At 44.6% G+C, this 25400-nt stretch overlaps 5 protein-coding genes across 5 annotated transcripts in view; 4 read left to right on the top strand and 1 right to left on the bottom strand.

Annotated features, from left to right (window-relative positions):
• LOC107191144 (angiotensin-converting enzyme) overlaps window positions 1-25400 on the bottom strand; it is a 53481-nt gene that overhangs the window by 20069 nt on the left and 8012 nt on the right. Inside the window, exons 9-10 of the mRNA XM_015580110.1 lie at window positions 25179-25303; window positions 22645-22987 (exon numbers count right to left, since the gene is read on the bottom strand). Of these exons, the coding sequence (XP_015435596.1) occupies window positions 22645-22987; window positions 25179-25303 (468 nt within the window). The remainder of the gene's footprint in view (window positions 1-22644; window positions 22988-25178; window positions 25304-25400) is intronic.
• Window positions 2299-3964, top strand: LOC107191182 (repetitive proline-rich cell wall protein 2-like). The gene is made up of 2 exons (XM_015580154.1): window positions 2299-2310; window positions 2787-3964. The coding sequence occupies exons 1-2, from the start codon at window positions 2299-2301 to the stop codon at window positions 3876-3878; spliced, it is 1104 nt and encodes a 367-aa protein (XP_015435640.1). The 3' UTR covers window positions 3879-3964.
• Window positions 9842-10991, top strand: LOC107191138 (proline-rich protein 4-like). The gene is made up of 2 exons (XM_015580103.1): window positions 9842-9890; window positions 9964-10991. The coding sequence occupies exons 1-2, from the start codon at window positions 9842-9844 to the stop codon at window positions 10989-10991; spliced, it is 1077 nt and encodes a 358-aa protein (XP_015435589.1).
• On the top strand, window positions 12904-15564 carry LOC107191136 (titin-like). The gene is made up of 2 exons (XM_015580100.1): window positions 12904-13198; window positions 14294-15564. The coding sequence occupies exons 1-2, from the start codon at window positions 12904-12906 to the stop codon at window positions 15562-15564; spliced, it is 1566 nt and encodes a 521-aa protein (XP_015435586.1).
• LOC107191135 (proline-rich protein 4-like) lies at window positions 15809-21101 on the top strand (the record flags this gene model as incomplete). The annotated part of the gene is made up of 2 exons (XM_015580099.1): window positions 15809-15870; window positions 19946-21101. Coding segments are annotated over exons 1-2 (1218 nt in total), but the record flags the coding sequence as incomplete, so codon positions are not given.

Raw genomic sequence — 25400 nt, 5'->3', positions numbered from 1 at the left:
AACAAATCCCGTTCATTTTCCGTACCCCGTTTCAGCCTCGACGCTGAAGTAGGCGTCCGTGTCGAGGAAAACGGAACCAGAGACGGCCCGAGGTGAGGGAAATCGTGACGTAGGGGACCGTCGTGTCTCATGAAAGGGAGTAAATGGTTGCACCCACGAGATCGACGGCGGATAAATTCTACGAGAGAGTCGGTTACCGGTAACCGTGCTGGCGTACACGTAACCGTCGAGGTTGCCCCCGAGCAGAAGGACGAAAACGGCACGGAGAAAGGGAACGCAAGAGGAACTGGGTCCGTCGTGTGCATCCAGACCGATTCGGGCGGTCAGACGAACGTAGCCGTAAAAAAAGGGTCCAGTGGAGGGGATGGGGAGAGGCCCCAGTCGCGATTATTTTGGGTCCGAGAGGATCGTTCTGCGGACCCCACGCTTTCGGGCGGGGGACCTTTCCCTTTCACTCGAAATCTTGCTCGGCTAGGGTCTCGAACACGAGCAGATGGGACCGAGCAATGATGTGACAGACATATTGTAATTAGGACATTTTATGCAGTGTCGCGATGGTATGCAAATCACACGGTAGAAAATGAGTTCGTATGAATTCCCAGGCGGGCTTTTCGAACGAGTTACGTCAGAATTTCCGTGTGAAGATCACTTTCGTGAAAGATTGGACGGTTGCGATTTTATGGATGAATTTCAGGTGTTTCTTGTGCTTGCTGTCGTGTTTTTTTTTGGGATGCCTGTGCAGTTTTGTACAGGCAGCAAGAAGGAACGAAGAATTCTATTTTTTGTTTTTTGGGAAGATTTTCCTTGAAGATATTGCGGTCTGTACAACGGATGAATACGTAGCTTCCTATTTTTGACCTTTACATCGCTGCTGGTGGATAGTCTGACCTGAATTTTTCGACAACTGGGACTGAATAATTCACAATGTCCGGTGGAATCCAAAAATATCTGGCTTTGTGACCGAAATTTTGGATTGCTAATAAATGAATTTTGCGAGGTTAGAACGGTTGATTTAGTGAAGGTACACCCTTCATACCTTCAGACACAGCTCTGATTCCACAAATTTAACTACATCTGTTTTCGTTTAAAATTGTCAATGATTGCACTGCTACTGTGATTTGTATTGAAATCATTAAGTTTCCGTTACGTAATCTTGTTTTACGTTCAATATCACAGAACCAATTATGGTGAATCTAAACCGTCAAACCACAATAATATCCATTATTCTTTTTATTTCTTACACTTGTCGTTAGGTGCATTTAAACATAAATTATCGATTAAATAATCATTAAATTTATATCATCGTATACCTTGTCTATTTGGTTTCGTCTTTATATCCACGTGTCTCTATTTACATAATCCTATTTCAATACCCACTAGTTCTCCAGCATAAAATAAACATTAACATTTACCTTCTACTATGATTTCCAAAGCAAAATGTACCTTGAAATCAGAGACCGTCACAGATCCCCAAGAACACGAGGGTGAAGGACAATCGAGACACACAGTTCATAACCAATCCCAAAAATACTGAATACTCCACCAATACAAAATACCACTGATAGCCATTTAACACTAGAACTACCAAACCAGTCAAAATGACTGGTCAACACACTCTTACACCGACGATTAAAACGTTACGACAATAAATTTTCTCAGATCTTTTGCACCTTTTATTACGACATAAGAGAGTGAAGAAATTAGTTAATTTCTACGTTTCTAAATTTTCCAAAGTTTTCCACGTTTATCGTCGGTAGTTCTAGCGTTAAGGTGTACAACTTATTTCCGACTTTCACTGTATATATCCACGATGAAATCACGACGAAGTAGAGATCATCAGAAAACTCACCATCAGAATCACAGTGTGCCTGGTCCACACACCGGGCAAAAAGGGGTGAAACATCACGCGTCGAACTGAAGAAACGTCGTGCATCGGTTTACCGGTCGGAGTATCCGCATAACAGGCAAGTCAGTCGCGGAACACAGTGGGGATCCGCATGAAGGAAGAAGAAAACGAAACCGTCCGTCCAAGGAGAGGGACGTTTTCGAGTTGGCGTGGGGAGGGGGGGAGGATGGGAGGTAGTAGAAGGAGGAAGAGGAGGAGAGTCCGTGTGCCCCAAAGGGGAGTGGTAGCGGATCGTGGTCGTTCTACGCGAACAAAGAGGTGTAACGTGGGGGGTAAGCGAGTTGGGCCCGGGTGGAGAAGGCGAAAGTATGCTGCGTATATAAGGCGACGAACCGGCGGCAATCAGCATCCAGTTCACTTCTGGACGCACTTGGACTATCTCGAGAGGAAAAATGAGAATCCTGGTACGTGGAAGAACCGTGCTCCTAATTCGTGGTACCGACCGGAAACGATTCAAAGGGGCCCAGTGAGAAGGGCGGGTGGGAAATAGTATCGTGGGTATACCAGACTGGTAAAACATCGGGGACCAGTGAAGGATTATTTATCAGGGAGTGTTTTAGTATCAGAGTACAGTTTTCCGTAACAGGACATCGTTTCAGTTAACGAGGGGGAAAATATCGTTGGTAACGTGTCCGGTTCACCGACTCGCGAGACAGTGTAACAACCGCGTTATAGTTTCGAAACGTCGAGAGGATATTGTATCTGGACCATCGGGATGAAATTGATATCGTTTAATCGTCTGAACCGGTCAAAATCGTACGATACCCCTTTCCCAATCACGGTCTCCGCGAGTCGTTTTCAATTTCGGGGGATCACGACCACGGGTAGCCGTTACTTTCCGTTTAACCGCGTGAAATCTGACGTCCGTGTGGTTTTCCAGGTCTGCACGACGGCGATCGCCCTGCTGGTGTCGGCCGCATGGGCGGAGGAGGTCGAGAAGACAGCTGAGAAAGCGGAGGTCTCGCTGGAGGAGAAGCAAACGTCGAAGAAGCAAGAGAAACGCGGTGTGTTGGGTCTCGGCTACGGTTACAGCTACGACGGCGGCTACGACATCGGGTCCGGTGGACACGGTGGATTGGAATTGGGCGGCGGTTACGGTAACCTGGGCCTGTCAGGTGGTTACGGTGGACATGTTCTGGACCACGGTCATCACGAGCACGTGAAAACCGTGACCGTTGTGAAGAACGTCGCTGTACCGTACCCGGTCGAAAAACACGTGCCCTACCCAGTGGACAAACCCTATCCGGTACCCGTCAAGGTCCCGGTACCGCAACCGTACCCGGTAGAGAAGCCCTATCCGGTCAAGGTTTACGTCAAGGTTCCGGTACACATACCGCAACCGTACCCAGTCGAGAAGAAGGTCCCGTACCCCGTCCACGTACCCGTCGATCGTCCATACCCCGTCAAAGTACTGGTACCGCAACCGTACCCGGTTGAAAAGCACATCCACGTTCCAGTCAAAGTACCAGTGCCACAACCGTACCCGGTAGACAAGCCATACCCAGTGCCAGTCAAGGTTCCGGTTCACGTACCCTATCCGGTAGAGAAGATCGTCCACGTGAAGGTTCCGGTCGACCGTCCGATCCACGTGCCAGTATACAAGCCTTACCCGGTGCATATCGAGAAACCAGTACCCTATCCGGTCGAGAAACAGGTACCTTACCCAGTCAAAGTACCAGTCGACAGACCGTACCCAGTCCCAGTTGAGAAGCCATACCCAGTGCCGGTGAAGGTCCACGTTCCGCAACCGTACCCAGTCGAGAGGCCTGTACCCTATCCAGTTGAGAGGCCCGTACCCGTCGAAGTTAAGGTACCAGTGGACAGACCATACCCGGTTCACATCGAGAAACCAGTACCCTATCCGGTCGAGAAGCCTGTACCCTACCCAGTCAAAGTACCAGTAGCGGTTCCAGTTCATCACGAACAACACGGCTACAGCAACGACTGGCTCGGCAGCCATGGCTACCATTAAGCGACGAAAAATGACCCACGTCGATTCGTGGTCGCCTCTGAACCGGACCAAGGTGACCAGGTGTGATATCGACGATTTTTAGGATAGACCGGAAAAGAACGAATCAATTGGACGTGATCGTGGACGCGCGCCGAGACGAAACACGCCTCTCTTCTTGTACCTGGATCGCGACGGGAAGGGACTTCCGGCGTGGCCCCAAAGACGTTCACGAAAGACCTCCACCGAGGTCGATCGTGCCCCAGAAAACTCAGACATCGGCGCGTGTCCACCGTTAGGTACGAAAGGGAGATACCGATGGGTGTGTGGAGACTGTCTTCGGTGACCTTCGCTCGAAATACAGCTCGCTTATCTCATTTTTTTGTTTTTCTACCGACATAGCAGAATGTGTATTTTTTTATACGAAATATAAATGTTAGTAATGTAAAACAGAGAGAAAGAAGAAGAACGATTAAAATCCCTCGAATCTCCAGTGTTCCCGATCCCGTTTTCATTGATCTCGAACCGATTCCGTTCGACCTTCCATATTCTAGGTTCCTCGACTGTCTCTAACTCGTCACGACTTATTTAACAATTTTCACTTTCATTTTCCGCATACTCGGCGACTCGACGAGCAGCGGGGTCGTTAAACGTTCAATAACGATGTTTATCGTCCGCCGTTCCAGAAACAATTCCACGTTTCACGTGGATCGACGCTACGTCCTTTCGTCTCGCAACCTCGTGGATGCGCCTTCTCGCGTCACGATCGAATGAACGCTTTCCTCCCTCGACCAGGCCCTTCCCCCTTCGTTTAATTGCACTCGTGACGGTGTAATCACACAGCGATCGTGGAAATGGAAAATGAACGGGTTTCTGGCGATTCTGCCGCTGGGAAACTTCCGTCGACGGCATGTGCCTCCACACGGAGATATTGCATCGACACCAGAGATGGGCAAATTCATTGTCTCGATAAAGAGTTTCGAATAACCGATAAAAGATCAAAAATACTCCCTCGCCATTTCCAAATGGTTAAACGTGGAAATTCGAATTTGTATAATATACTAATATATATTTTTCTTTTCAGCAAATAAATATTGACGTTTCACTATGTATTGTTCGAATAAAATTGTACCCAAATCTGATCGACACCATCGAACGGGGCAGCCCAGCCACGACGACCCAGTTCCTCCTGTGCCAAGACATCCCCTTGCCAAATCGATGCTCTTGATCACACCCCTCGCGTCCACGTGCCCTCGTAACTCGCCTCGACGTGCCGGCCCGACAGCTTCGTTGCCTCTTCAACCCAATTCTATTTTCCGCGAAGGCGAATGATGCTCGGAGGATAGGGGATGGCGAAGGATAGTTTTCACGACCGGGTTTTAAAGGGAGACGGGATTTGCGAGCGGGTCTAGCGATAATAGAGACGTCGTTTCAGTAATCTTTAATACTACGTTTATTCTTCGTACCATAGGTGTAATTTAGATTCCATCCCTTTATCGGTGTATGGCATCACACTTTACAGAATTTAATCATATATTTTCGATATAATAGACGATAGTGGCATATCCCCCTGGGGTTGTACTGACTGTTAAATTTTGTGTGAAAGCTTCCAGAACCGATGTTCTTCGTCTACTTTCTAGGAAAATTGAAGCTAACATATTTATTAAAGAGACAACAGCTGAAGATCCTTCTTCGAAAAACTATAGTGGATGTCTCTATAGGGCTGTTCTAATTATTAAATTTTCTATCAAACCTTCCAGAACCAATGTTCTTCGTCAATATTCTAGCGAAATCTAAGGGAAACATTTATCAAAGAGAAAACAAACTATAATTGACGTCTCTATGGGGTTGATCCAACTCTTAAATTCTCCGTGAAACCTTCAAGAACCGATGTTCTTCACCACTTTCCAGCGAAGTCGAAGATAGGCAACAGCCCAGGCCTCCGGAACATCGAAGGATCCACCGGAAACTTAAGCAACAGCCTAGGAAGAACCTTCAATTACCTTCATTGCGGTGTTCGTTAAACAACCACGTGTCGTGGATGCTTCTCGATTTCCAATTCGTAAGGAATCGCGGTACAGAAACTTGCCTAACGACGGAAAAATTGGAAACTCGAAACGGAACTTCGACGATGGATCTGGAAAGGATTAATTAACACGACGGGTCAGAGCATTAGGCGTCTGTGTGTGTCGACTTCGATTGACTTTGTTAGCTACGTCGCCGGAAGGCGGCGAAGCGTGTCGGAGAGATCGCGTCTTCTAAAGTGTAATTCGTCCACGGTAAAGTTCCGCGCTTCGACCCACTTCGGGGCCGTGCCTCAGGCCAGCCACTTGACTCACGAACAACGACTTACGTGCCTGTCCATTGGACGACGAGCCCGGTCGTTACACAATCCAGGGGCCCGTTGCCGCACGCGACTCTCGAAGCTGAAAGTGAAGGAGAGAAAGAGAGAGAGAGAGAGAGACCGCCGATGAAATGACCGTTCCGAGGCTCGCGATTTTGATCCCTTTCCCTTTTTTTACCCGTGATTTTCTGATCGATCAATTAACGTTTCTCACTCTGTTCTACTACACTGGTGATTGGATCAACTGACTGTGACCGAGAACTTGGAATATTAAATGTGTAGATGGTAGAAAAGTTCTCGAGGGGTCTGTGATTTTCTTGTAATTTTTATGTTTTTTCGGATGGTATTTTATGTACGGTATTTATGATGGAGGATACCTTTAGTTACGATTTGTGACACATGACGCCTTGAAGATTATTCTATTTACGGTTATTTTTGGACTGAGGCGTCTTTAAGCCGTCTTCAAGGCGTCATGTGCTATGGGGAATGTGAATACAATGAGTACTTAGAAGGGACAGTGAATATATTGTATAGAAAAGATTTTGTTCTATAAAAGGAGCTTGTTTGAATTTCATTCGAGAATACGGTAAATCATCGATGAGTGTTTGAAGGCTTTTCGGGATTGATAATTAAATATTTCATAAACTAATGACCATTTACGGTTAAAAGAAATATCATTGGTGTCAGAATTCCAAACGCTATCACTGTGTCAAACCTCAGTAAAAAGCCAGCGTTGAACACTCATCGATAATTTACTGTATAAGAATTTTTGAAAAAATCTAACGCACATTTGTATTCGAATCCTTTGGCGCCGTTTCTACGGACTGGTGAGTACTTTCGCGAACCCTTTCACTCGACGCGAGTCGGTAAAACGGTTGTACGAACTTTTCAGCTGCTGGTATAAGCAACAGAAACTCAATCAGAACTTCGTCACTTAAAAAAATTGTATAAATTAAATCTTTCAGCGGTCTGTCAATAGATACTGATGGGATAAATTTATTCAATATAGTGTTCACACCTTATTTCCCCTAAATAACGATGATAACGTCATTAAGTAATCAAACGAGAGTAATCTACTGTGGGAAAACGTATCGATCGTAGTGCGTACCACGTTCGAACGACCTGGAATGAGGCTCAATATACGACAAATCACGTAATGAGAGGTCAATTTGGGTTAGATGGCGTCGAGGCGGGAATTTGTTAAAATTTTGTTAACAAAATTAATCTTCCCAAGTGCATAATCTCCGTAATGACTTTGTTTGGAGAGAACGTGTAATCTTCGATGCTGCGTGAAAAAGTCGATTAGCGTGCACGCTTCGAAAGCGAGGACTGGATAGCGTGTTAAAGACGGTGGAACGAATGGGACCCGTTTAATTATGCGGCATTTCCATAATCAGTATCGCTGATTGGCTATCTAGGGGCGCATCTGATACGCATCGCGTGTCTGCACGCCACTTCGAAACTAATACTCGATTAAACGGGAACAAATGGACCGGGTATCTCGTGTTCCCCGAGAAAATCAATCTTATCGATCGGCAGGAGAAAGAATTCTTCTGTTTGAAGTGTAAAAATTAAATCTGGAGACAGGTCAAGTGAAAGATAATAAAAGAAAATAATTACGAAATTTAGAAGGTTCTTCACTATAATTTGAGTATATATAATTGTGAAAGAAATTACTCTCTCTTAGATTATAGCTCTAGGTTGCTAATGCAACGGTTAATTCCGTGTGGATTTAAATATCTCTCGTTCGAGGAAAAAAGAGTAATTGAAAACAAACGGGATTAAATATTCACGGTTCGTAATTATCGCGTGTCCGCCGTGAAATCCGAGTAAAACGCTCTTTATTAATGCGAGATCTTTGTTTTCTCTGCGTTCTCGATTAAGTCCGTACTGTTACGTCCGTTACTACTGACTGTCCATCGTTTTCCCGCGTTTACGATTGCAACCGCGACACAGTTTCCGTCTGCATAGTCCACGACCGTGAAAGTCCTCCTCTGTTTCTGCACAGTTTCCGGAACACTGTCACCATCGTTCTCCACTGCACTCGTACAGTGTCAGATAGATTTATTGCGTTATAATATTAAACACGTTGTTACTTATCTCATCATTAGCACTAGGAACGTTAATTAAAAGAAATATTTATTGGAAAAATGACTAGCTGACTATCTTGGCCAAAATAAATTGAATATTATAACTAGACTGCGGATGTTTATGCATTTATAGCGTCCCCTGACTTGCAAAACAGGAAAATAAGGATTCTAGTAAAATGTAATATCATCCTTGCAATATTATTAACATATTAAAACCTATAGTATAGCAAATAAACTTCTCTGCAAATCCTGTTTCTTTTCCTGTACATATTAGTGTCCAAAATTGTAAATTTGCATAAACATCCACAGTCTTATATTATAAAATTATACAAAATAGTATACAAAATCTCGTAAGTTTGATTAATTGGTGCGTTCACCTACTATAGTAGATAAGGTTTCACAATCTATACCATTGCTATGTTAAAAATCGGACACAAAGAGCAAAATCCCTGCGAAGGAGATTTTTGTTCCATTTATTTCGTCGTGAAACTATTTAATAAAAAACACGTTAAATCGAACATTTCCATTTTTAACGAAGCCGCCATTGGCGACGTAGGAAACTATGTCGAATTTTAACCAACCTACCCCACCCCATTCCACTTTCGCCTAGAAACCGTGCAGAACAGGCCAGAGATTCGCGTTACTCCGCTGGAACGCACTCGATCTCCGTTATTTTTCGCTTTCGATTTGTGCGTGACTCGCATCATGATCACCCGCCTGCCCTCCAGCATTCCCCACAACGTTTTTCAAGGTCACCGCTACCAGCAAGAAAAACTGGGACTGAGAAGTGTCGTGAAAGACAGCCGAGGGGATCCCCACGCGGAATCGGGTCCATTTCAGTGAAATGTCACGCCCTTTAGCGGTTTGTCGATCGAACGGGGACAGGCGCAATTCCTCCCAAGGTGGAGGACATTATCTGGAATAGTTTCACTGTCGATGGCCGTGTGCGAGACGCGCGAAAGCGATCGTCCCCCCGTTGGAAAAGCCCATCGATGCACGCAGTCTGCGGATCGGCATCGTGAAACGCGTATATAAAGGCTAGACAGTCCACGGTACTGATTTACTTTCTTCCAGTTTAGATCACCAGACGTCACTAAATTCCACAAAATCGGATCTAACGATCCTGAGCACTCGTGAGATCGTTTTATTGCCCCTTTTAGGATGGGTTACACGGTACGTTTCTTCTGTGAGTGACGACGAACGGTTTTTGCGCGGAAGAATTGGGTTCAAGTGATCGTAGGCTATGTGACAGTGGTATATTTTTTATTCTCCCGTTGATGAATGGATCTAGTTCGTTTTGTGAAATATTCCGGCCTGATAATAAATGAACGAGTTAATTTAATCACACTGTGCAATATGGTGTCTGTAATTTTTCTATTTAAAGATGATCGTAACTGTTGCAGAGTATCACCGTGGTGATCTTGTTACTCGTCCTCGCAACGTCATCGAGTTTTCCAGTCGAGAAAAATGGTAACCAGACCGTCATTTCGAGGACGGAGAAGTCTCTTGATCGAGAACGAACCGTTCGGGCATCGAACGAAAAGACGAACAGCATGTTACAGAGGAGCTCTAGGGGCTCAGTGAGATTCGCAAGAAAACGCTGTACGTAAATTAAAATAAGAATTTACAGTCCCTTTATTTTTAGAAGAGATTCAACCGATTATACTAATTACAGACGAACCATATCACGAGTCCCAGGAGGCAGTCCACTATAGTACTGACTACCTGGAGGGTAAAGCTCCGGAAACCGAACACTTCAGCGAAGTGGAAAGCCACCACGGAGGAGAGGCATATCTATCGGACCACGACAGTGGCGTACCAGACGACGTTCCCCACGAGGGACAGGTTCTGGGTCACCACGTGCACGAGGACGTGCACAAAATGGTGACCATAGTGAAGAAAGTAGCGGTACCTTATCCAGTCATCAAGAACATTCCCTATCCTGTCGTGAAAAATATTCCGTACCCGGTTAAAGTACCGGTACCACAACCTTACCCGGTGGAGAAGAAAGTACCGTACCCGGTGAAGGTTTTCGTGAAGGTGCCCTTGAAAATTCCGAAACCGGTTGCGGTGATCAAAGAAGTACCGTACCCGGTCCAGGTTCCCGTGGATCGTCCGGTACCGGTCAAGATTTACGTACCGGACCCGTATCCGGTCGAGAAAAAGGTTCACTACGAGGTAAAGGTTCCAGTGCCTGAACCGTTCCCTATCGAGCGTAGGATACCGGTACCCGTTAAAGTACCCGTGCACGTATCTCAACCGTACCCGGTCGAGAAGTTGGTCCATTACCCTGTTAAAATCGAAGTGGAACGACCGATACCCGTACCAGTACCTAAACCGTACCCGGTACCGGTATCAAAACCTGTACCGTACCCGGTCGAGAATCCTGTACCCGTGCCCGTGAAGGTTGAAGTACCTCGGCCGGTACCTGTACCGGTAGACAAACCGGTTCCCGTCAAGGTAAAGGTCCCTGTACCCGCTCCCTATCCCGTGGAGAAAGAAGTACCGTACCCTGTCGAGAGACCTGTACCCGTACCGGTGAAGATACCGATTGACAGACCGATACCCGTCCACGTGGCCAGACCGGTCGCCTACCCTGTCGAGAAGCCTGTCCCTTACCCTATCAAAGTATCCGTCCCGCTGCAGACTCACGACGAACCGATCGAGCCTGGAACGTACGAGCATCATGATTGGGCGCAATGATCTGTCCCGATCCGATCACAAAATGTTGCTAATAATTTTTAGTTATGTTCGAATTGATATCAAAAGTTTCATCGTTGCGATGACTAGGTTAGGAGGTATAATTAACCGTGCGTCACCGGCACGCAGAAGTCTTCTGTTTCTCTCAATTTTTTTTTTACCCGAAAAATGTTATTTTTTATCTTTATTATCTAATATTAGGAGTAGAATATTATTGAATTGAAAGATAAGCAATTAGCCTGCTGCTGCCATTTAAAATTACGAAAAAAGAATTGACCCGTGTCTGAATTGTAGGGGTTGCTTGGGTGAAATAATAATTTGATTTCATTAGGTTTAAATTTCTCGTTATTACGTTTAGGAATAATCTATTTGTAAATGTTTCATTGATACACAGCGATAAGTACCTTTGTGAGAAGATTAAAAAGCGCGGTGGTCAGTGGGTTAATAACGTTGCACTGTAAAATGTTAATTCGCGATCGCTGAGTTTGTTATTGTTGTTCGCAGCGATCATTAATGACAGTATTCATAGTTATCTGTTCTGTGTTATGTATAATAAGTGATACAAAATCCTTCTAATTGACCCGAAGATATTACAAGTGAAATCACAGATTTAAAGACACTTTTAGGTATATTTTTAATCGTAAGACGTTCGTTTCGCGTTCCAATTTATTTCGTACGAGCGTAAAGAAGCTAGTAACGCCACCTTTATCGCGTCGGAACTCACGAGTGAAATGCATTTCTCCGGAGAGCTGCAGGAAATTGTTGCTCGTATCGACGGCGCAGTTTCTTGTTCTAGTGTGGCCGTATGCCGCGAGAGGTTGTACAATGCAAAAATAAATGCGTTTTATAGGAATCGAATAAAAACACTTCTGCCTAATTTACATCGAAGCTGCAGAGTGGACGATAATTGTTCTCTACCTTTCGATCAAGCAAACTTAATTTCAATTTGCTTCAAGTCTACTAACACAAGTGAGTGCTGGAAACGAGAACTTCCTGGAATGTGCAATTTAGATCGACGACACAAGACATTTTCTCCGTTAAAGCGTAGCGAAATCTAGGATTCGGTCTCATGCCAGTCACGTTTCTCTTCGTCCCGATGTAATTGCATCCGCGACAGATCGTGCCGTAATTGATTCTCGGGCAAAACAAACGGATAGCGACGTGTCTTCCAACCTTGATCCTGACTTTCTACATAATCTGTTCTAACTTTCAATAGATAAAATTCAGGACAGTGGTGGGCTGTGTCGTCTGAATAATCGACAACGATTCCGTAATAATATTCGAAAAATAAATATAAATTTATAAAGTTACTTTTGAATAAATATAAACTTATATAGAATTGTTGACCGTCGTTTAATATTTTATTCGGACGACAAATTTGTCCGTCTGTAACGCAAAACGATATTCTGAAACGTTCCGAGGCCGACGACACTGCTTATCCACGCGTTAAAATCACTGGAGCCCGGCGACACCGCTTAGCCACGCATTGAAATCACCGAGCTCTCGACAGTGGCGCTTGTCCGCGCATTGAAATCACCGAGAATCGTATCCACTAATATCACGTTCTGGCTTTTATTTCGTGGAAACTAACCACGGTGTCGCTCCGACGTTTTCTTCTATGTCTCTTGTCATATTTACAGAAAATTGTCACAGTATCAATTTTGCTATTTAAACACAATTTAAAGAGATATCATTTATTTACGAAATCACTGCAGCACCACCGAGCATTAAAGAAGATAAACGATTTCACTTCAATTCAATTAAGTTTCTAGACTTTCTGTCTTCAGTTTTCAAAATTATTACCATTTCATAAATATAAAAGACAGTCCCTACGGTTTTTTAAAACTTCAGAAGATTATACATTCTATGAGCTCGTGGGAAAACCTGATTGTTCAACATTTTTCTCCTGGAAACCATGTTGCTGCGTTATAAACAGAAACCAGTAAACTGTGCTACAACGGTTTCTAATTCCATTGACAAAGCACAGGAGGAAAGTGATGCGGTTGAAAATGGTAAAACGGTCAGAGGGAACTTTTATACCGGTTTCAGTTTCGCTGGACTTGCGCGAGAAACTCGATGGGCATGTGTGACCGACGAAGAACTGGAAGTAACGAGAGGATGTGAGGAGACTGGACAAACAATGTTGCTGGTGTATAAGTTTATAGCCCAGGAAATGCGTATTTGTTGCAGAGAGGACAGTTGCGAAAATGGTAATTCACGTCCGACATGATCGTTCCGTTACCGTTTCCGCGAAAGAACTTCGAAATTCTCTCGAACAAACGTTTTTCTGTAAAAAAAAAAACAAAAAACAAAAGTGCCTTTTTGGTGGTAGAAGTTTGCTCGGTTTTACGATTGCCTGAGGAAAGTGGCCGGTCGCTTTCATCTGTCAAACGTAAATAGCGTCGCCATTCGGACAGGCTTTTCATGAAATTAATGAGCTAGAACCAAGCAGTAACTATTTGGTTTCCTCGTAAATGCGCTTTTACATGGTCGTTCGTCGATTTCTTGGGTTCATGAACAACTCGAGTTCGCCGAAACTTCACAGAATTCTTCCCTTTTTCTCTGAATACCGTGTCGAAATATTCAGTTCGTCGATCCAGGTCTAATTTTACTAATTATTACCACGAAGCAAAATTTTTGTAATGATTTACAAACCAGAATGAAGATTCTAATCAATTCAGACGGAAATCAATTAATCGTTCAATCTATCAGATTTTACAGCGAGTCATCGCAGTATCGATGTTACCTGGATCGATCGATCTATTCCCGTTAAATCTCGATTGCTGAACCAGAACAGTAAGTCCTTTCGGGGCAATAATTCGACGGGTCTGGGCGTCGTTAATATTTTTCTCGCCGTTTTACGAGCCGAATAATGAATGCCTGCACGATCCCCGTCGCTTCCGCGGCGCGCAAACTCTAAACCAATTTCCTTAAAAAAACAATAGCCGATCGTTTAACCGTGGATAATTGTCGCAAAACAAGGCGGCGTACACGCCTATAAAGATCGAAGCTGGTCAGACAGGCGAAAGTCGTTCACGGTATATAAATAATACCGGAGCACCAATCCGTTTGGATTCAGTGCATCTTGATCCATCGTCTCAGCTAGAAACGTCTCGTCATGGGACGCCTGGTTAGTATCTCCACCTATCTCACTTATAAACTCTTAAACTAGATCCTCTGTTTTCTTTCTCCTAGCGAACTGTGTCCATAACTTTTCATCTCATTAATATTTCCACCCTCCTCTGTCAATCAGCAGCAAAGAATCGTCACGTTCCTGTGCCTCTCGATTGTCCTAACATGTTCAGCGACTCGTCGAGAGGACCTCGAAAGGGCCGCCGAGCTGGCAGTGGAAAAGGCAGCGGAAAGAGCGGCCGAGAGGGCAGTGGAGAAGGCTCTGGAAAGCGGAAACACCACCTCGGAAACGAAAACAACTCGTGAGACCTATTCCAGCGTTATAAAACCACCTCAACGCGAGGATTCCGGATACAACGAAAAATTCAACGGTCCTCATTCCTCCAAAGACGAGGATGCTGATCAAGAAGACGATACCGATGGTTGGAAGCGACCAGCGAGAAAACACACATCGAGACCACGATTTGGTTGGTCGAGCAAGATGGACGAGGATTGGAGACGATTTCCCAGAAGCGATTTACCAGCATTGGAGCCGAGTACTACGTGGACCAAGCCGAAAGTGATCACGATCGAGAAGACGATTCCTGTACCGGTCACCGTCGAGAAGAAAATACCATATCCTGTTTACAACCACGTGCCCTACGAGGTCAAGGTCCCGGTACCTCAGCCGTACACAGTGGAGAAAAAGATACCTTATCCGGTGAAGGTGTTCGTGAACGTACCGGTGGAAGTGCCCCAGCCCTACACGGTGGAGAAACAGGTGCCGTACGAGGTGAAGGTCGATCGACCGGTACCGTACAAAGTCGAGGTGCCGGTCCCGCAGCCGTACACCGTCGAGAAGAAGATACCGGTGGAGGTGAAGGTGCCGGTACCGCAACCGTACATGGTCGACAAATCAGTGCCCTATGAGGTGAAGGTACCGGTCGAGGTACCAGAACCGTACGAAGTCGAGAAACATGTGCCTGTACCGGTCAAGGTTCTCGTGGACCGGCCTTACCCTGTTCCGGTACCGAAACCGTATCCTGTGGAGGTTAACAAGCCTTATCCAGTACACGTGCCTAAACCTTATCCCGTGAAGGTTAAAGTACCAGTCGATACACCTTATCCTGTACCCGTGCAAAAGCTTGTACCGATCCCAGTGAGGGTACCCGCGCCTGAACCCTACACCGTGGAGAGACCTGTCGAGGTAGAAGTGAGGAAACCGTACGGTGTACCGGTCAAAGTCCCAGTGGACAGACCGTACGAAGTTTACGTGGCGAAGCCTGTACCGGTGCCTGTGGAGAAACCGTTCCCCTATTGGGTACAGGAGCCAGTATTCGTGAATTCGGATTGGAACGAAACTGGACCGCAAGGATTTCACGACAGGAACGGGTCGAGTGAAACGATGAAGGACAGCGATAGGTCCAGGAAGTCGAGCAGACCGAAGAGAAGGTTCCGTCACTGAACGAAGGGTTTATGTTTGTTAGAGACTGTATTGGTGGATTCTGTGGAGGATTATTTATTTCGAGTGCATTCCGGCGATTCATCGGCGTATCGCGAGGGATTCTTCTCCCGATTTAGTTTAGTTATGACAAGGGTACGTTTATGTTGGAGCTAAGATAGAAGCTGTTTGAGAATATTTTTCTTTGGTTTGGTTATAGTGGAGCTGTGATAATAGTATAATTTCAGGCGTTCGAGGTTTCGCAAAGATGAAGGATTTAAACATTGGTGGTAATGAAGAAGAAGAATTATCTTCAAGTTCTGCGAAATGGTACATTGAAGAAAGTCTACGTGGTAAATGTAAATATTGTGTGCATTCCATTAATACTAAAATATATGAACTTGGAGAGTTTCATCATTTATATAATGACCTAAGAAAACATCCTAAAAATTTTTTTGAATACACGAGAATGAGAATACAGAAGAATATTTTATCAAAACAAAAAAGGGGTGCAATTGCCATACAAATCCAATTCTTTATGAAACAACAACCCTATTGTAAGTACTACTTAAAATCCACTAAAATTAAAACCATGCGTTCATCACAATAATAATAATAAATAATTAAATTAATATTAATTAATCAATATTACCTTCTTTTAATTTGATTATGTACGAACGAGTAGAATGGCGACAAAAGTACTATCTATTTTTTCCTGTTACAATTTTGTTTTTTTTTTCGTTTAATTTTTTTCCACTCTGATCGTTTATCGCAGCTCCAACATAAACGTACCCCAAGAAAAGTATAGTTGCATCGATGAGCTCTTGATTGTTAATCGCGTGGCGATAAAAATAAAAGTGTATCGTGCACAATCCTTTTTTCTAACCTGATCTGCCAACTTCCTTCGTTTTTTTTTTTTTTATTAACTCGATTGCATGCGTTTCCCGCGAGCGTGTGTATTATATATGTGCACTTGGATCTCGTTTCTTCTGTTTTCCGCGGGAATTGATCGCGAGGAAGTGCTCGCCGACGGGAATTAGCATCCTGATCAGGAATTCTTCACGCGTTCCGGCCCGCGTACGCAACGGAATACGGAATGCGCGAGCGAGCGATAAAATGTAAAATCGGGCAGAGTTCGGCTTTCTCTGATCTCGAGACGAGCAACAAGTGCGCGCTGGGAGGATTATCCGACGATCGACTATCACAATATCCCCACTCCCTACGTTTAATTCACCTTATGGCGGCAGATACTCTCCTTCCGGTCTTACAAAATGATTTAATCCTTTAACGTCCAGTGTTGCATCGGTGCAACGCTCATTTTAAAACTGCGTCGAATTCGGTCACCAGTTAATAGTTAATTATTGTCAGCACGGATGATAGATCTCCACGTTTTCAGTTGAGAAATTCAAGTTTTTCTACTAAAAATAATTTTCGTTTTGAATAAATTCGATTTAATATCGATATTTTGTACTTATATCAATAATTTTCTGATGACGATTTAATTGTCTGGGCGTTAAAGGTTAAAACAGTTCGAGTAAGCATGCATCGCGATGGTTTCCTGTGTAAAGTGACTGTTTCACGATGGAAGTCAGATTCATGAGGAGACGACAGACTTGTCTTGCGTTTATAAATTGCAACGTTTTGCGTGAACCTCCTATTGTTTTATTATTTATTGGCAGGAAGACGATAGGGAGATCCGGAGTTTTTTCTTGATTCCCGATACCGATTGAAATATCACGAACCTCGCGAGGAATGATCGCTACTGTACTCTCACTGTCTGTAACGCTACTTTCTCACGTTCAATAAATCTAACAGGAACATGTATGTAATAATCCTAATAACAAGATGTAGTGGATTCTGAACAGAAATTCCTGGAGTTACTCTGTGATTTGTTATCAATTTCATGTTTCGATCTACTCAGTGTTACTTGTATAGATGGTCCTCCATGTTAGCCAGTAATTACATTTCCAAAAGAAATCGATGAGAATCGTAGATTTTTCGACGAGCTTTCCCCCGTATACCTACGAATTACCACGATCTCGTATCAAGAATGAATATTCTTGAGATGAAAATGTATGGAATTTTGCAGCAAGAGGCTCCGATGTTAAGTCACGTCCCCACATGTAAATATTACAAGATAGTAACCCATTAAACCGACGATTTTTCGACTAATAATTCCCGTAAAAATACAATTACGGAGGAATAAAAACAATTTGAAATGAAATTTCTCTTTCCTGGTCAACAGGTTAAATAACGTTTAAACCCTTCACTTTTTCGTAAGCTTCACTACAGAGATTCCTTGTACATTTTCCGGGCGCACTTTCACAATGCTTGAAAAATTCATCATTCGAAACATTAACCCTTTAACTACGAAAGGCGTATACAGGGTGGACCACGAAACGTGATCAGCTTAGATTATTCTACTGTTATCTACTCAATCGAAAATTTTAAATACAGTCACTCCCAAGATTGTCCACAAAAGCCTGTAACCCCTATATGACCGAACTATTTGCCAAAATCCGAATTTTATTTCAAAATTCAGAGAAAAATGATGATAAATATTACGTTAAGAAGAATATTTAAATAGAACTTGCATAAGACTACTGCCCACCTAATTGTTATTTCAGAAGTGTGTGTGCCGAAGATTCAGAGAAATATCGATTAGCCCGCACGTTTATTGATCGACTAGGAACGACGCTTAATCAGCACGGAATTCATCGACGCGTTGCGGCGGATCTACGCGATCGATCTCGAGCGTGTTTTTCATCCAACACGGCAGATCGTATTATCCAGTGTGTCCCCCCTCCCCACTCAGTCCTAGCTCTCCCTCTTTCACCGGTTTTCATTTTCTTCTACCCTCCCACCAAGGCCTCTTCCTTCCTCTCGTTCTCTTCGTTCGACCAAAGGACTCGGTCGCGGAAGGGAGGACTCGGTGGCCTGGGGACTGGAAACCTCTAAGTCACGTGCCCGTATCCTTCCGTGGGGACCGGATACGGAGGGGGCAGTAGTCCTGGCGTGAAGCTTGAGAGATACAGAATGCGTCATAGGGGAGAGAAAGAGAGAGAAAGAAGAGCCCCAGGGCCCTGGACACGCAGGATGGAGAGGCGAACACGAATTTGCGTGTGGCCATTGGCGTAGAATTTTCAGATAAATCTCGTCTTACTGCGATTTCTCACATAACGGCGATGATGATGACCTTCCCCTCCTCTGTCCAATCACTCGAATTGCAGAATAAAATATTCGATGAATGTTGCTTAGTATGGGCAAATATAGAATTTTAAAAATTGATTTTTTTTTTAAACTGGACGCGAGGAAAACTTTTCTTACCCTGTTAAGGGTACCGGTAGGTGCGAAATAGAAAGTGAACCGGAATAAATCTTCCCAACCGTTTTACTATATTCAATTCTAGACGATGGAATATTGTATAAATGTATTGAATCCGCCTTGATTACGATAGAATTTGTTGAAGTTATTACTGCTTAGCTTGGATGAATCGTTAGGTCGATATCGTTACCGAATCGACAATTTGTAGACAACGACTTTACACCACGATGATTTCGTTTCGTAGAGATAGAAACGAAGGATACGGTGCTGCATCTTCATACACGCGGATTATTGATGTTGGCACTAGATTAGAATGAATTTCTCTTATTTTCATGCATCTGGGTTTCAGCAGTTGCTTGTACAGATGGCATTGATTGATTAGCTAAGCAATTGTACAAGTATCCAGCGAATAAAAATCGTCGTACGCGTAAATATATCCACGGGCTTCCGCGGTGTTCCTTTCACCCTGGAAGAGGATCCGGGCGTCTACGCCATTGCGCACGGTTATGGAACCAGCAGCATGGTGGCCACCCAAGATTCAGAAAAATTTTATAACGTCGCGCTTGTCGATCGAGAGGCCGCTCGCGCGCCGCCGCCGAACCGCTCGGCGCGTGTTTCACTTTTCCGCGAACGTACACACAAGGGGGGTCCTCGCTCGCTCACTCGCTCGCGTCACGATGCACACGACTGGGGGAAAGCGGACTATAAAGTCGGTGGCATCTTGGGGGGAAGTATCCAGTAAAGTCTGGACTTCGACCAGATATCGGAGTGCCGCTGAGACATGAGAATTTTGGTGAGTACGGATACACACAGAGATCCTGAGACCGATAGGGGAAGGTTCGTAACTTTGGACCATCGTTTAGGATTGACAGCTACTGTAACTCTTCGAGTGTAAACAATTTGGGCCTTATGGTGGACAATATGTGTACGATAGTGGTGATTCCATTAACTAACTCGGTAGTTACACGTAACAAATATTCTCTATCTAAGACCCAAATTAGATGACAAGTTATAGTAGTGTCTAATCCAGCTCGACAACCTTCAGGTTCAACTCGCGTTTGAAAATTCCCCGTTTTTAAAGTTCCCTAACAGAAAAACTGAATTTTTATTCCGACCGTTTCCAGATCCCCACGTTATTCCTGGGCCTGTTGGCCGCAGGACACTGCGATGAGAAGACCGCAAAGCCGGTCGAGGCTAAAGAGTCCACGGTCGAGAAGAAGCAGGACAAACGTGGTCTCAGTGGCCTCGAGGGAAGCTACAATGGCGGTGACATCGGTGGCGGTGACGGCGGTGGACACGAATTGTCCCTATCCGGCGGCGGTGGTGATTACTCGTCCGGTTACGGTGGCGGTGAATACGCCTCTGGTTACGGCGGCGGTGGCTACGGTGGCGGTGGCGGCGGTGGCTACGACGAGGGCGGCAAAGTCAAAGAGATCACGATAGTGAAGAGCGTCAAGGTGCCGTATCCAGTCGAGAAGAAAGTCCATTACCCAGTGGAGAAAGAGGTACCCTATCCGGTAAAAGTTCCCGTGCCGCAGCCGTACCCAGTCGAAAAGAAGATCCCAGTACCCGTGAAAGTACTCGTCAAGATACCCGTGCACATACCGCAACCGTACCCAGTGGAGAAGAAGATCCCGTACCCGGTACAAATACCGGTAGAGAGACCGGTACCGTACAAAGTTTACATCCCGCAACCGTACCCGGTCGAGAAGAAGGTCCCGTATCCCGTGAAGGTACCCGTCCCTCAACCGTACCCGGTGGAGAAGCCAGTACCATATCCAGTGAAGGTCATCGAGCACGTACCCCAACCGTTCCCAGTCGATAAACCGGCACCGTACCCGGTGCACGTGACCGTCGATCGACCGTACCCGGTCCACATATCAAAACCGTACCCGGTTCCGGTCGAGAAACCTGTACCAGTGCCGGTCGAGAAGGTTGTACCGTATCCAGTGAAGGTCCACGTCGATCGACCGGTAGGTGTACCCGTGGAGAAGCCAGTACCGGTCGAAGTCAAGGTACCGGTACCCGCTCCGTACCCGGTGGAAAAACACGTACCCTATCCGGTCGAGAAGCCTGTACCGTACGCGGTTAAGATACCCGTTGAACGACCCGTTGCGGTGTCGGTCGCGAAACCGGTACCGGTGGAGGTAGCGAAACCGGTGCCGTACCCGGTCAAAGTACCCGTAGCTGTACACCATCATGACGGTGGATACGGCGGTGGCGGTGGATATGGCGGTGGCGGTGGATACGGCGGTGGCGGTGGATTCGGCGGTTCGGATGGCGGGTACGGCGGTTCCGACGGCGGTTACGGCGGTTCTGACGGCGGTTCTGAAGGCGGATCGGAAGGCGGGTACGAGTCCTACGGTGGTCACTCGTACTAGAGCTGCGAGAGAGCTTTGCGACCGGCGCCTGGACGGGTGTACCCGACTGTGCTGGGTTCACGTGTCGGTATCACTGGTCCCCTCTGATGCGACGATGGGGAGTGTATTTATTGCATGATAGTTTTTTTTTGTTTTTTTTTTTTGTTTCGATGTCGCTGTACTGGGAACCGGGTGATAGATATTCAAAAGCAGGCGCTGGTACTTTATATTTAAACAAAAAAAAAAAAAAAGCATGGTTCTTCCGGTCGGCGAATTAGATTGTAGTGTTTTTCATACATTTTGATACCTGAGTACCTAAGTAAAATACGTATTGTATAATACACGTATTGTACGAGAAGATACTGCGTACCGTTCGTGCCGCGACGAACACAAACTGTACCTTTGTCTTCAGCTTCTTTTTAATAAAACCAAAGAGCAAAATCCAGAACGCACGTTCGTTTTTCTGTGTTACATCGACTGTCCTAATCCCGTCCTGTCGTTGAATATACAGGTGAAAATCGTGTTAGGCACAAAATAGTCCGTAATTCGTTTCCCTAGTTGTTCCTATTCAGACGATCTTCTGCTCCAAATCGAATCAAGGACGTGATCCAGCGATTTCGTCTGTTTCGTAATGTTTACCTTCGGCAAGGGAACATCGAGTTCGGCCCGTTACACGCGGAACACGCGATAACATCTTCGATTCCACTTTCCAACACACGATGCGCGTAATGCAACGTTACACGCCCGTAACGGGGCTGCTTCCCGGAAAAATTCGAAAGTAAATGCAACCGGACAGTATGCGAGGAACGATTCTTTCGAATCGGTTGACGCGGAAGCGACGCTCGGCCCGTAATTAGCCCGACAAAAACTCGCCGGCAATTAACTCGACCGCCGCCGATTGGAAAGGGAAAACACTTTCATCCCGTCAGGAATAATGAGAGGGTCGCGTAACACATCGCAGAAGCCTCGATCAGTATCGTCGGGTCCCCCCGAAAAATTCGACGACCACAGGTGCACGGAGAAAGCTCTCTTTCTCCCGTGAACGTCCGATGATTGAATTGGGGGAGCATCGTCGTGAGTGAAATCGTTTCACTGGAGATTATGGAAACCGGAAAAACCGCATCGTCCACCAATATTTATGGTATGCAAAAGTTCGAAGTGTACGTAACTTTGATGGTCGAAAATTTGTTTTGATTTTTTTGATTACACGAATTCAATGGGGTTTGATCAGCTGATTAGCTGGGAATCTTTGGTACGCGACCAATGGTCCGAAACGTGGAATATCTTGAGTATGTTCGAGACTTTCTGTAATCTCGAGGTATTCGAATTCCTTGAATAGTGTTAATGAAATTCTGGAGGTGATTGAACCTGTGGGCTTTAGGTACTAGAAGGTACATAGTGGTAATTTAAGAGGACTCACCGGATGTACGGGATGTTCGCTGGGATGTGGTATTTCGATCCTGGATCGAAATCGTCTTCTGACCTTAAAACAGGTGGTTTGATCCCTGCGTATTGTTCCATCAGACGGTGCCAATGGCAATTGTAGTCGTCCCTGGTGATGTAACCACGAAAGACGTCCCATCGCCATCTGTCTATCGCGATGCTGAAAGGTAGCATCACCAGCTTGTCCATCGCCAGAGCGAATAGATAGTTAATATCGGCTGTCGACTCGTCGATATATTTATTGCCCAGACCCAGAGTCTGCAGGTGTTTAGGGGTCGAGATGCTGAGGGCGACGGCTTCGCCGATTGCTTCGTGGAAACCTGGTGAAATGATCAAAAGTATTTGAATCACCTAGTGATATTTCATAAAGACTTCCTGATTTGCAGAACGATTCAAATTATATGAATAGCAGTGAATATATTACATCTGCCAAGCCTTAGCTATTATAACAGAATTACGAGTATTGACGAAATGAAGCGTAGTTCAATTACTAGACTGAAGAAAGTAGCCACATCCGATCACTCTATTTGCAACGTTTATAGCTGTCAGCTATAATTAAACGGAAACATTCTCGTTCAATTTGATTCACGGAATAATCAGCGAATAAATCTTAGTTAAGCTCTTTCATGCCTGAATGGCTGAAAGATCTGGTAATTCTATTTACTACCAGGATCTGAAACGATTATACGGGCAGGCTACTTGCTGAAAACCTAATCCTGCGTAAGACAGGAATTGATCTGTCTATCAAATCAATCCACCTCCACACTTATATACTGTTATACAACATCATACCAAAACCTTCTTGAAATATCGTAAATACAAAGGACTGTGAGTCTAAACTAGAATAGGAGTTTCACTAATAAATAAACAAAAATGAAAAAACATTCAACATGTTTTTCACTTCTCCATCAGTCCTGTCTAACACCCACTAAATAATCCCAAGTGATCTGATTGAAAAATGAAAAGAAAATTTAATTACTAAATTAAAGCCAGGCGATTCGACCTCCTTTTAGGAAATCATTAACAATTTCTAATTATACATATAACAATGTTCAAGTTTCCTATAAAAAAAAATCAAATAAATTACATTTAAACCGTTTCCGATATTAAGACGTTCTATGATTAAGGAAGACAGTACGAAGAAATTAACAAAACCTTTCTCGACTATTTTAAAATATTAGTTCGGACATTTGAGCTAAGGATGGCAGAATCGGTGTGTCACCACGGCCTCTCTTCATGTTCGACGAATTTATAATTTACGGTATCGCATCGATTCTAGCCGGCAAGGTCGGACGCGTCGTCGGAGATTTGTTTTCATAGCGCAATTCCATCGAGGCGAACGACCGGCGGCCGGCGGAACGGTGAAAGCGCGATTATACCATAATAAAAATATTTTAACGATCTCCCCGTGTACGGCCAGTGGAGAGTACTCGCACATCCACTCGGACACGACAAGCGACCGTACTCGCGCGCGAATCCACCTCGAGCGTGTCGTTCTCGCTCTCGCTTTCGCGCTATCACCCGTAAAAGCACCCGGCGCGGTAGACCGCCTACCGGAAGTCGGACGGTACCGCGGTTACGTAACCGGCGTGCGTGCGCGCGCGCACGCGTCGTCCACCGTGGTAAACCATTCCTACGTTTCTCGTTCTTGGGCGACTCGGATTCTAGCATTGTTTCGCAGTTCGATTATTCGACGAGCGTGCGACGGTTTCTTCTTTACGAAAGCTCGCCACTATGATTTCCATTTCAACGGTAATTGCTGTCTGGACGATTGTTGGATGACCTAACGTGAGTAAGAAAAATGCACAATCTCGAAGGAAATATTGATAGTTAGACTGTGGATGGAATCGTATTGTCTTTAAATTTATAAAGTCCTTGGGGATGGGAATTAAATTCTGTTCGATCCTTGAGTAAGAAGACTGTATAAGATTATATATATTCATATTATCTTTAGATTTATAAAATCGTTGGGAGAAGGGGATAAATTTCTGTTCGATCCTCGAGCAAGAAAGTTGTATAATTTTAAATAAAATATTGGTCGGTAGACCGTGGATTTAATCTTTCATGTTGTCTTTAGGTTTATGAAATCTTTTAGGTTGAGTATCTATGTCTGTTTGATCCTTGAGTAAGAAGATTGTATAACTTTAAATAAAATATTAATAGTTAGACCGGGGATTTAATCTTTCATGTTATCTTTAGATTTATAAATTCCTTGCAGAAGGGAATCAGTTTCTGTTCATAAGCTACATTTTATTTAGTGTCTCTTGATACCATTTCGTGGTTAAAACGTTCACTACTAAACGTCACATATGTGTGACGTTCCAATTTCTAGGTCAGCAAGTCTTTGCAATATTCATCTATACTTTATGTTATTATTATCTCTGTTCTATTTACTTCTAATATCCAGTCAAGAAAGTAAAATCTTATCCACATTCCTCCGTAAAAGAATTATAGAAACCTATACAGTCTTAATTAAATTTTCTAAAAAGATAACGGGCACATATATTGTACCTGGATTAGCGCCGTCCCTGAATTCTCGAGGGAGTCCACTGTACCGCAAGAAATACTGAATGTGTGCCATCTCGCGGTGCACCGTGATCAAGTCCTTCATGGTGACCTTGGTACACATCTTGATCCTGCGCGAGCAGCAGAGCCAATTAAGACGAAATATCAGAGAAACCAATTAGCTCGTCGTCTAACGTAAAAAGCCTGAACCAAGAAACCCGTTTCCGT

Source organism: Dufourea novaeangliae, unplaced genomic scaffold, assembly GCF_001272555.1.
Source record: "Dufourea novaeangliae isolate 0120121106 unplaced genomic scaffold, ASM127255v1 scaffold241, whole genome shotgun sequence".
In the NCBI taxonomy this organism is placed as follows: Eukaryota; Metazoa; Arthropoda; class Insecta; order Hymenoptera; family Halictidae; genus Dufourea; species Dufourea novaeangliae.
Note: the sequence above shows the minus strand (reverse complement) of the source record. Positions and strands in the feature narration are given on the sequence as shown.

Excerpts from the sequence above, each read along its gene's own strand:
- LOC107191138 (XM_015580103.1), top strand. The coding sequence starts at position 9,842 with ATGTTACAGAGGAGCTCTAGGGGCTCAGTGAGATTCGCAAGAAAACGC. Across the intron at positions 9,891-9,963 it reads GAGATTCGCAAGAAAACGCT|ACGAACCATATCACGAGTCC; the intron begins GTACGTAAATTA and ends TACTAATTACAG.
- LOC107191136 (XM_015580100.1), top strand. The coding sequence starts at position 12,904 with ATGTTGCTGCGTTATAAACAGAAACCAGTAAACTGTGCTACAACGGTT. Across the intron at positions 13,199-14,293 it reads AGAGGACAGTTGCGAAAATG|CGACTCGTCGAGAGGACCTC; the intron begins GTAATTCACGTC and ends TAACATGTTCAG.